Below are 11,946 nucleotides of genomic sequence, written 5' to 3'. Positions count from 1 at the left end.
GTGAAGTTGTTTGATATAAATGATGTTCTCATTGGCACACAGATTGGTTTTGTAAAATAGGGATCTTGGGGAAAGAGGGATGCACTAAATGAGGTCTTACCATATTGCTTACAGTTGGATCTCAGCCTGGCAAAGATAACTGCATTGCCTTGGCTGGAACATCACTGACTTCTAAAGGGCTTCAGGCTGTAGCAAGGACCCACTGACTCAGTTTTCTTTATTGGATCCAGTTGTTAGATATGGAAGCAGTGACAGTCTCTTAACTGCTTATGTGCACAGCAGCTAGCCCGGGGAGGTTTCAGTCTTGATGAATGCCTCTTGGCACTACAGAACTACACATAATAAGTTAGAATAAATCTAGAAAGCATTTATAAAACTGAAACAGGCCTACAATCAATCCTGCTGATTTAGCAGGTGTGTTACGATCAAGACACAGGTCACAAAACCCATAGACTTTGTGGTTACTTTTGGAAAAGAGCATTCAGGGTTCACAGGTAGGTAAAAGCCCCTTTCTATCTCGTCATTAAAAATGGGGCTATTTTATAAGAAATTAAAGAGTACAAAGCCCTTGAGGTTCTCCTGTGGGTTTTGTGGTAGTTAGGTAGTTCTCAGAAGAGGATACTGGAAAGTAAGAGACTTGCTGATGTCATTTTTAATTCACCACCAGATTCTCAAAAAAAAAACTTTGTCACGGATGGCTCTATATAAGGCACATCTATCCTTTTTCACGGCACAACAAGAATCAACGCAAAGGTAAGAGTTTGCAGTCTACTTTGATTACCTGCTTTGCTTTCCCAGTGCTTGTCTCTCTCCTCTGATGGCTGTATTCTCTCTCACTGGTATAGAACGCTGTAGTTGTATGTCCAGCTGAAGTCACTACTTTGGACTGTGAGCCATGCTGTTCCTGCAGAGTTGGATGAGCTGCTCTCTGGTCTGGATCCTCTGTTGCTGCTGCCTTCCCCTCATTCTCCTTGCTGTTCCTATGCCTCCAAAAGGAGCAGGAGCTACCAATCATGTATGCAAACTTGAAAAGATCTACTTTCAGCAGCCCTACATCAGGAATCGCACCTACACCTTGGCCAAAGAGGTACTGTAACTTCTCTGTCTCGCTCTTTCATGGTTGTACTTGAGAGCCCCATTTCCTTTTAGTTCTCAAAAGGCTGTGCTCTACGGCATGTCTTTTCCTTTCTGCTTTCTGGGCCTCTGCTCCACAGGTCCAGGTACTTGTGTCGTGGTGGTATATTTTCTTCATGCAGGTAGTCTGCTGTCTGTTTTGTACATAGAAAAAAGAAACCGCAACCCACTGAGGCTCCCTCCACTACCTGTGGAGGGGTAACCCATTGGTGAAAGGCAGCTTACTTCTAAGAAGCCTCTGTGCTGTGTACTGTACTCACTTCCTCCACCTTCTGTGCGACCAGAAAATCTTGAAACGAGTGTTTACGTTTCTCTTTTTCCTCAGCTGCATTCCAAGTTGGGCCCCAACATGACTTCGGATATAATTAGTGAGCACCTCATACTCTCCCGTCAACCTTTCCTTATTCTTCTTTTGTGATGGACTTGGCATTTTCTTTGAAATGCATAGCCTGCCCTTTAATATGTAGTCACTGAACTCTGGACAAGTCACTCAAAGTATCATGTCAATTGTAGCATCTGGACTATTATTGTAGAATACTGTAAATTTTTTTTACATTCAGACTTCTTTTGGTAACTGATGTTTCCTCTCTCCTTCCTAGGCCAGGCTCCTGGACCAGGACACGGAAAACAGATTCATTGGACAGCAGCTCTATGTTAATGTCAAGGTGAGGTTAACACACACACTTTGGCCTTTTACCCTGTATGGTTCCTAGACTCCTGGCAGCCCCGGGCAAAATTTTAGTATTGGGCCCCCCTTCACCAGAGATAATGATAATAATAATTGTAAAATTACCATTTTTGGGCCCCCTTTCTGTCCAGGCTTGGGGTAGCCACCTGGTTCACCCATGCCTGTGTCCAGCTACCCTAAGCAGCATTTATTGTCTTGGTATTTATCATGGTGTTCCTGCTTATACCGGTATTTTGCAGGAGACCAATCGCTGCTATGTGATGAAGAGTGTACTGGAGATCATAGTGAAAGAAGTACTGTCTGATCTCAAAAATAAGAATCCATATATCCATGAAGTGATATACTTCCTGGAATTCCTGAGGTCGAAGCTACATGGCTGCGTAAGTACTGCAAGCATGTATAGATTCTGGCTGCTCCCAAACTCAGATTTTAAACTCCCTTGAGGCCTCTTTTTTCCCATTCCTATCCTTGGATTTTGTCTTAAGTTGCATTCCAGTTACCAAATGTCTAGCAATTAGCAACATGTTGTAGACAGGTGAGGAGCCCACCTACTTGGTTTTGAAATCAAAGGAAACCTCAGATCAAGATATTTAGATTTAGGTTGGTGAATAAAGCAGGGTAATAGAAAGGTGTGAAAAAGAAAAACCACACTGTTATATGTATAATTTACCAACTAAACCCTGGTATGTTTGGTTGGTAAATTTTGGTTGGCATGTTTTCTTTTTCAGAACTTCTTGGGAAACCGAGAGCATGTTGAAAAGAACCTGGCAGAGATGAAAAACAGAATGAAACAGGTATGTTTATTTTCAAATATTTAACAAGACCAGTGGCAAGTAGCTGTTATACAAATCACTTACATGCTGTGGTAAGACTAGCATATCAAAGAATAGATTTTAGCTCATCCATTGTTTTTCACTGCTGTCCCAATGTTCTTTCTGAGTCTGATCCAAATCCCAGTGTAATCATTTGGGATCTTTCTGTTGAGTTCAGCTGGCATTTTTGTTGTATAATCTAAAACTAAGAAGTGAATGTAGACAAAAATTAGGGTCAGATCTTATTGTATATATGAGATGACTAAGGCTCTCCATAGTCTAAGTATCTACATATATAACCTATTCCACACTGCTTAGGTTCTAGACGAGCAATTGAAACTTCTACTTTTGAACACATTCACCTTAGCTTTAAGACAAAGTCACAAAAAGTGGTAAAGAGGAAAGATCCAACTACCTTTCATATTAAGTTTTTCAGTGGTTTCAAGCAAGGTGGGAAAATGATTGTACTTATATAACTAAGTATTACTTAGATGCCTAACTGGACTAGAACATGGCTGGTAGCTGTGAAAAAAACCTCTGAAAAGGAGTGCATGAGGTTGTATTGGTCAAATGGGGGGTGGGAGGCAAGGGCAAAGGATATTAGCTCTTTAATTTGCTGTAATTATCGTGGAAGATATAGGTATTTTATCCACAGCCCTGATCCTGAAAACATGCAAAGGCATAGTTAATTGAGGTACTAAAATTCAATTTTCACAAAACTGCTGAAACTAATTTTTTTGTAGGATCAGGACCCATATTTGCTAATGATGCTATGGAAGTATGTCCCATGGCAACCTGGACCTTATGTCATTATAACAACTTGTCTGCTGTAGTAAAAATATGTTACAGAAAAACACTGCAATTTTTAACGCTCTTAAAAGCCAATGCGTACATTTTTTCGAAGCCAAGAACTTCCTCCATCAATTATTACCCAGTTGTTCTACTGCACAAGTTGATCTCTTACTGGAAAAGAGATATATGACTGGGTTGTTTCATTAGGTAGAAGATCTGTTAGGATTATAGGGAAGTAGGGCTGAAAGGTCATCTAGTGCAGCCCTTCCTCTCAAGGCAGGATCATCCCTGACTAACCCATCTAGACAAGTGTCATCTAACCTGCTCTTGAAAATTTCCAAGGATGGAAGTTTTACACAGGGATAATGTTCTCAGAGGTGGTAATATAATTATCCTAAACAACCACTCAGAATTATTCTGAGGCTCTTGTCCATTTTGTGAGATTAGTATATTAGTTTGATTCATTTCTAGAGTAATTCAAAATGGATGTGGTCAAAGTGTTAAAATACAGATTGTAGGTAGCATCCCAGTAGTGGTGGGATTGGACAGTTTGAGATTTATTGACTTGGATAGAATGAATTGTAAGAGTAAGGTGAGTAGGAGCTGTGCCTTATTTCTACCTTCTGTGAAATAATGAGGTAGTAAAGAAATGTCATATATTTAATAGTAAAGCATTTTCTTGTATTTTTTTGTAGCTGGGAGAAAATGGAAAGAACAAAGCAATTGGGGAACTGGATTTGCTCTTTGATTACATGGAAGATGCATGCATTGAAGGACCAAAGAAAGGAGGACATAAGAAGAACCACTAAAAGCGTGTGCGCAGTTTTTTTAAAGAGCTCAGGGAAACTAATGTGATGACACAAGTTATTTATCTATCATGAAAATACACCTGTAGGATGAGTAGTTGCTTACCTGGGCAAGTACAATAGGTTACATTAATATTTTGGACACGGCACATGGCATGCATCACTGCCTATATTGAAAAAGAAAACTGGTACACCGCTTATGGCTCCAGTTCAGAAAAAACACATTCTTAAAAGCATGCTTAAGACCTAGTGAAGACAGTGGGACTTAAGCCCATACTTACATATTTTTCTGACCACGGCTCATGGTCATAGGCCCAAATGGATCTTTTTTCTAGCTTTTCACTGATTCATGCCATGCCTGTGTCTTTAAATTTGAAAATCACTCTTAGAAAATTTGCCTCTTTTTCTTCATCTCCCCCATCTCTAGGAAGCACATATGTCAGATTTTTTTACAAAACAGATTTCATGGATATTAATATTTAATGCTAAGTTATTTAAAACTAATAACTATACAGTGCCTTTTATTTATGTAAAGTAACTGAATAAATAATTAAGTGAATTTATTTATGAAAATGTTGTAGAGGCTTTTAACATGATGTATGATATAATTTACCATAATATTTATATAACTTTGTGTAATTTGGTATCTCATAAATTTTAATTTATTATAATAAATATCTTGGTTTGCCAAATATTGCTGTTTCAGGAAGGTTTTTTTTTAACTTATAAATTAGGAAAACACGTCATGGTGTATTGGAGAAAGAAACAATAATTTAGTGGTAGCGTAATGTAGCTTCACGGGAGATGCAGATTCAGGTCTTGGACCACGCTACTCCACTCTGTGCTGAGAATTCAGCCAGAAACAATTCAGTAACAGCAAGGGAAGCAGGGTCCTCTGTACAGTGGCAGGCAGGTGGCACCTGATGAAGTGAACTATGGTCATTGCAGATGAGGGTTATAGGCAGAATGAAGGAACACTGCTGAAGCTGGGAGCTTCTGCTGGGAAGTGGAGGTTGGGCACAGACATGGGACATTTCATTGAGTCTTCTCTGTGACAGGGCAATTCATGTGAGGGGGGGTGTAGACTTGTTGGAGTCACTTCACAGCTCCGCTGGTTGCAAGAGAGCTGTGAATTCCACCTTGCTCCTTTGTCACATTTTAAGCTGGGATAGTACCATTAATCTCAGTTGAGTTACTCACCACTTACACTGGTCTATGTGAGTAGAGACTTAGATCTCTGAGACTAGTCCCTTCCTGTCTTTGCATTGTCAGCAGATCATTCTCTGACTGCTGAACATAGATATAGCCAACTTGTTCTTCGTTTGCTGTCAGTTTTTTGTCTCATATATTAACTCACTTAGATTTAAAATAATGGACATGCCTATCCCAGACTCTAAACCCTCCCATAATCAATCAGACAATAACTATTATTAAATTAGAAACGCTGAAATACATTTTCCAGTGATGCAGCTGGCCACTCCTTCACACTCAGCCCTTTCCAGGACCTTCATTAGCAAATGTTTTATAGCATGGGTATACCATGACACTTGAGCCTTTTGGTCCAATGTAGGAGTTTAATAGACCTACCAGTTACCCCACATGCTTGAATTCCTCTGCTGACTGCAGCCGTAGTGGCTTGGCTTAGAGAGATATGGGGTTTCTGGTCAGTTAGGGCTTTACAGACACAACCAACACTTTAAATACTAGCCAGAGACTAGCAGGCAGCTAGTACAGACCCCGAGCACCAGTGTTGCAGGCTCCCAGCAAGATGCCCTGTTCAGCCAGTGAGTCACTGTGTTATGTGCCACTTTCAGTCTCTGTATCACTAAAAAGCATACTCAAGAACTGAAGTGACTAAAGCACAGATAACAATGATAAAGTCCATATCTGAAAGAAAGTCCATAGCTGAAAGTATCCCACACCACCAATATGGGGACAGGAGCCTCTTCCAGCACTCCTACTTTTATGCACATCCTTTCCACTTCATGGGGAGACAGGTTACCAGTACCTCAAATGACTGGGACTTCACCCCTTATATGGTAAGTCCTCCTTGGGACTATATTCATGGGTGAAATGAGGTTGGCATGGATTAATGACACTGGCCCCTGTGTCCAGTTCCCAGACAAGGGTTCTCCCTTTTACCATTATCTCAGTCCAGTGTGTGGCTGTCACCTCCTCTGGGTTTGTAACACTGTAGCAACAGGTATGCCCCTCAGAGTGGCTCAGGTCCCCTTCCCCATTGCTTACAGCTGTTGCACGGCTGACTGGCTTGGGTTTGTTGCTTAGCTTGGGGCAGTTGGACCTGATGTTGCCAGACTCCCTGCAGTTATAGCAACCCTTCTTTTCCAAACTGGGTGGTTTGTCCAAATCTGGGGCTGCCTTGTGCTCTGCAGGAGGTGGCCCCCGTTCCTATTTTGCACCTGAGAGTCCTCATCATGGCTGCTGCCCCCCCTCCTGGGCAGTCTTTAACTTATATAGACCTTATGACCTCATTCTGGGGTCCAGTGGAAACTAGCTGAAGTTGGCTACAAGCCAATCAATTGGAAATGCATCACTGGTTGCTGGGTAGAGGAACAGTGGCTTTTGCCTCCCCTTCCAGCCATGAGGTCATTGCTTAGAACAATGGAGAGTTTAAGCCCTCCCCAGGTGTGTGAGGTCAGTCATGCAGGCAAAAGGAGCAGGTTTGTATCCAGGAATGTATCCAGCTCAGGTTGCAACTCAGGGTTACCTGAAGCTGATGGGAGCAGGGCTGTCTGCCCTCTGCAGTGACCATACTAACCAAATTGTCAGATAGGTAATATACCTGATAGCAGTGTTTGGGGAGAGACTGAGATGGCATTCTGCTACAATCGCATCCAGCTCATCTGGGTTCATCCCAGTCAGCTTGTTCTTATAGAAGTCACAATCATGTCTAGATCTATGCTATGTCTGCATAGACCCACACAATCATACCTAGACCCCTAAACTATGAACTAAAGTTCACATCAGATGAATTAGAAACATGCAATTAGGACCAGCTGCATACTGAAAACACTAAACACCATTAATTCCCCACAGACCATTCTAATATATTTGAATAGGTAGTATGATAAAGTGATGTTCTGTAGCCCCCATGCATTTGAGAGCACTTTGGAAGAGAAGCAGCTAGTCACAACTAATGTTGAGAAATCTTCAAGAGAAAAGAATGAATCCACTAAAGAATAGATTCATCCATTCTTGCCATGTTCTGGAAGTGAGTCAGCAACACCTTGTAACCAAAAGCTAAATCTAATAATATCGGAATAGCTACTTGGTTTTTTTTTCCATGTCCAGAAGAGGTCATTGACCCCTATACTCTTTATGCCAGAGTTAGGCTTATACTCAAACCGACCAAGTTATGGAGCTCAAAAACATCTAGATAGTGTGACACAATTCTTTTTCTGTACTCTTACTCAAGAAGGGAAGATGTGATACTGAACTGTTAGCATTTAGCATACACTTGAGCAAAGGCCTAACTATTGCTTCCTTCAAATCAGTGCAAAAACTGTCTCCTTTATGAAAGCATTGATGATCTTTACAAATAAAGGGTTGTATTTCTGTGGTAAATTCACAATTCAATTAGAGTTTGTACAATAATTAAGCCATTGCCTTATTACTAGAACATGGATGGATGAGGTTATAATTGTGGCCCATTTGTCATTTGCTGGAATTTGGTACATCATGAAACACATGGAGATCAATGGGGAAGAGGTATAGTCATGACTGCATCTCGACTGCACTGTAGGAGGTCTTCCTCTCCAAACAGGACCTGAGACTGTGTATATTTTGTAGTTGAATACCCACAAGGAAGTTATATGGATTTTCAGCTCAGTGAATACCTTGTGTAGGACTGGGTTTGGATGACTGCTTATATCTTAAAGCCTCCCACAAATCTGATCAATATGAGATGTGACTTAGTCCAGCAATCACTGTGCTGCACTGCCAATTCACTTTTTGAGATGACTATGAACATCATAGTGTTCACTATGGTGGCACTGGAAATGTAGAGATCAGTTGCCCTTGGTCCTCTCAAGCTGCCTGTAATGATCACTATTCTGTGGCAGTTCATGACTGGTTGATCACCATGATGACCTGTCTCAAATAGTTACTGCTTAACTTTATGCAACTGGTCACACTTTGGATTTGTTTTTTAGAGTGGAATTGGAGGACTGGGAATCAGATGTTATGAATTTCAGGTTTTATTATTATTTGTATATATCAGGAATTATTATTTTTTTGTTTTTTTGGAGTTTTCAGCTTAGCTACTGAACTGAAATTCATCATTTGCAAACCCTTAGTTTCCATGGCCTTTGTGATTCAGGCAAATCCATTCTCCAAGGTGCAGAGTGACAGCTGGATGAGTCCAGCACATGGAATGGATTTTCTATATCCTACTGAGTACTGGTGCTGGTTTAAAAACATCTCTTAGATACACTATGGGCAGCATTTCTTAATAATTTTCAAATAACCTAGAATTAGTAGGAATGGCATTTCTAATTTTTGCCTGGGTCAGTCAATGTAAAATGTGGCCAATAGTAAGGAGTGGAACTGTACAGCTGGCCAGCCAAAAGCAGTTAGGACAAGTTAGCATCTGGCCTAAGATAAAAGGAGTCATCTAGGTCCAGATCTAAACAAGGCATGAGCTGAGTTAAAAGCCATATATCTTTTTTGTTGAGTTCTGTAGATACCTGAGACCTTGTAGTCCTCTCACTCACATCAGTGAAAATCGTAAGTGAGTGGATTTACAACATATGTAACATTGGTATAACTGGAAGGAGAATCAGGACACTAAAGCTGAGCTAACATCAGCAGAAATGTTACCATAATTCCCAGGTCTATGAGTGATGCAACCATAAGGAAGATTATAGATATGGAAATGGATACAATTTCTCATAGAATCCTGAGGGAGTTGACAATATAAAGGAATAGTTTCTGGCAGGTGACTCACCCATAATTAGAGAACTACTTAATTTGTGGTTTTGCAGTTTTCATGAAAACCGTGAAAACTAGTGATATCCACAATCACTGAGGAAAATTCTATTCGCCACTATTTCCCACAAAATCAATACCCCGCCCACGAAAAGCATATTATTTATATGCTGCGCTGTTTTAGAATCTCCCAATCCTTACCATGATACTTAGACAACACACCAATCCCTGCAGCCACTCTCACATGCTTGAGTCTTACTGATTGTCTGCAGTGATGGTGGGACTTCTCTGCCAATCAGAGACCAGGGGCAGGGCCACCAGGAAATGCCTGTACCCTTTTTGTCACAAGCAAGCAGAGAAAATGGCTTTATCTCACCGCAAGTTAAGTAGGTCCCTACCAATAACATAACATCCTAATTCAAGGCAATCTGATAGCATTGCTAACAAACCACATACGGAAAATATATAATTGGTGAAATAGAAACTGTGGTTAGAGTGATAACAATTCTATATCTATTATACATAGTTACCAACTTACACAGACACATCTATAACATTTTTTGTGTGAATTGTTTGCTAATGTAGCTTCAGGGACAGTTCTTTTGCTGTTGGTGGGAAGATTAAACTGCATTAAGTAGTGGTGGCATCATGGGTGATAGAATCATAGAAAGTTAGGGTTGGAAGGGACCTCAGGAGGTCATTTAGTCCAACCCCCTGCTCAAAACAGGACCATTTACAACTAGATCATCCCAGCCACAGCTTTGTCTACCCAGGTTTTAAAAACCCCCAAGGATGGAGCTTCCACCATCTCTCTGGGTAGCCTGTTCCACTGTTTTACTACCCAACTAGTGAGAAAATTCTTCCTAAGATCTTAACCTAAACTTCCCTTGTTGCAACTTGAGACCATTGCTCCTTGTCATTTGGCTCTTTGTCATCTGGCAACACTGAGAACAGTCTAGTGCCATCCTCTTTCAAACCCCCTTTCAGGGAAGGCTGCTATTAAATCTCCCCTCAGTCTTCTCTTCTCTAGACTAACTAAGCCTTGTTTCCCCAGTCTTTCTACATAAGTTATGTCCCCCAGCACCCTCACAATTTTTGTTGCCCTCCACTGGACTCTCTCCAAGTTCCACATCCTTTCTTGGTGGGGGGGGGCAAAAACGAACATAGTACTCCAGATGTGGCCTCACCAATGCTGAACAGAGGGGAATAATTACTTCCTTGCCCTGCTGGCAACACACCTACCAATGCAGCCCATTATGCCATTAGCCTTCTTGGCAACAAGGGCACACTATTGGCTCATATTCAGCTTGTTGTCCACTGTAACCCCCAGGTCCTTTTCTGCAAAGCTGCTGCCCACCCAGTCCCCCCAGCCTGTACTGGTACATCGGATTGTGCTGTCCTAAGTACAGGACTTAGTAATTTTCCTTCCTGATGCTAAATCTCATGAGATACTTTTTGTCCCAATCCTCCAATTTGTCTAGGTCACTCTGAATCCTAGCCCTACCCTCCAGCATATCTACTATTCCCCACAACTTGGTGTCATCTGCAAACTTGTTGAGGATGGCACTGTATGCCATCTTCCAGGTTGTTGATGAAGGCATTGAGCGAAACTAGCCCAGGACTGACCCCTGGGGCACTCCACTTGATACTGGCTGCCTACTAGACATTGAGCCATTGATTACTACTCTCTAAGCCTGATAGTCCAGCCAGTTTTCTATCCCCTCTAATCCATTCATTCAACCCATACTTCCTTAGCTTACCTGCAAGTATGCTGTGGGAAACTGTATAAAAATCTTGCTAAAATCAAGGTACACCACATCCACCAATTTCCCCACATCCACGGAGCCAGTCACATCATCATAGAAGGCAATCAGGTTGGTCAGGCATGACTTGCCCTTGTTGAATCCATACTAACTGTTCCTAATCACCTTTTCCCCCTCCAAGTGCTTAGAAATGGGTTCCTTGAGGATCTGCTCCATAATTTTTCCAGGGACTTAAGTGAGGCTGACTGGTCTGTAGTTCCCTGGATCCTTCTTTTTCCATTTCTTAAATATGGGCACTATATTTGCCCTTTTCCAGTCATCCAGGACCTCTCCTGATTGCCATGAGTTTTCAAACATTATGGTCAATGGCTCTGCAATCACATCAGCCAACTCCCTCAGCACCCTGGGTGCATCCCATCTGACCCCATGGACTTGTACACGTCCAGCTTTCCTAAGTAGTCCCTAACCTATTCCTTCACCATTGAGAGCTGCTCACCTCCTCCCCAAACTGTGCTGCTCAGCTCAGTAGTCTGGGAGCTGCCTTTACCTGTGAAGACCAAGGCAAAAAAGGCATTGCGCCCTTCAGCTTTTTCTGTAGCCTCTGTCACAAGGTTTCCTCCCTCATTCAGTAAGGGACCCACACTTTCCCTGATCCTTCTCTTGCTACCGACATAATTGTGGAAACCCTTCATGTCCCTTGCTAGCTACAAATCCAGTTGCTCTTTGGTCTTCCTGACTTCATCCCTGCATGCCCGAGCAATGCTCTTATATTCTTCCCTAGTTATTTGTCCAAGTTTCCATTTCTTATAAGCTTCCTTTTTTGTAACTTGGTTTACTGAAGAGTTCCCTGCTAAGCCAAGCTGGTCTGCCATATTTGCTAGTCTTCCTGTGCATCAGGATGGTTTGTTCCTGCACTCTCAGTAAGGCTTCCTTGAAGTACAGCCAACTCTCCTGGACCTGTCTCCCCCTCAACGTGCAGCATGTTTATCAGTAGCAAAAATGTT

General features: G+C 41.8%; 1 protein-coding gene across 1 annotated transcript; it reads left to right on the top strand.

Annotated features, from left to right (window-relative positions):
* The first annotated feature begins 792 nt into the window (after positions 1 to 792).
* IL22 (interleukin 22) lies at positions 793 to 4,235 on the top strand. The gene is made up of 5 exons (XM_019515778.1): positions 793 to 1,087; positions 1,734 to 1,799; positions 2,062 to 2,202; positions 2,551 to 2,616; positions 4,122 to 4,235. Exons 1-5 carry the CDS (start codon positions 896 to 898, stop codon positions 4,233 to 4,235), a joined length of 579 nt encoding a protein of 192 aa, XP_019371323.1. The 5' UTR covers positions 793 to 895.
* Positions 4,236 to 11,946: the final 7,711 nt, after the last annotated feature.

The sequence above is a fragment of the Gavialis gangeticus genome, unplaced genomic scaffold (genome assembly GCF_001723915.1).
Source record: "Gavialis gangeticus isolate Ggan-Ray unplaced genomic scaffold, GavGan_comp1, whole genome shotgun sequence".
Lineage (NCBI taxonomy): Eukaryota > Metazoa > Chordata > Crocodylia > Gavialidae > Gavialis > Gavialis gangeticus.
Note: the sequence above shows the minus strand (reverse complement) of the source record. Positions and strands in the feature narration are given on the sequence as shown.

Bases quoted from the DNA above. Each gene is read 5' to 3' on its own strand.
- IL22 (XM_019515778.1), top strand. From the start codon at position 896: ATGCTGTTCCTGCAGAGTTGGATGAGCTGCTCTCTGGTCTGGATCCTC. The intron at 1,088-1,733 runs GTACTGTAACTT...TCTCCTTCCTAG, and splicing joins CCTACACCTTGGCCAAAGAG to GCCAGGCTCCTGGACCAGGA. The intron at 2,617-4,121 runs GTATGTTTATTT...ATTTTTTTGTAG, and splicing joins TGAAAAACAGAATGAAACAG to CTGGGAGAAAATGGAAAGAA.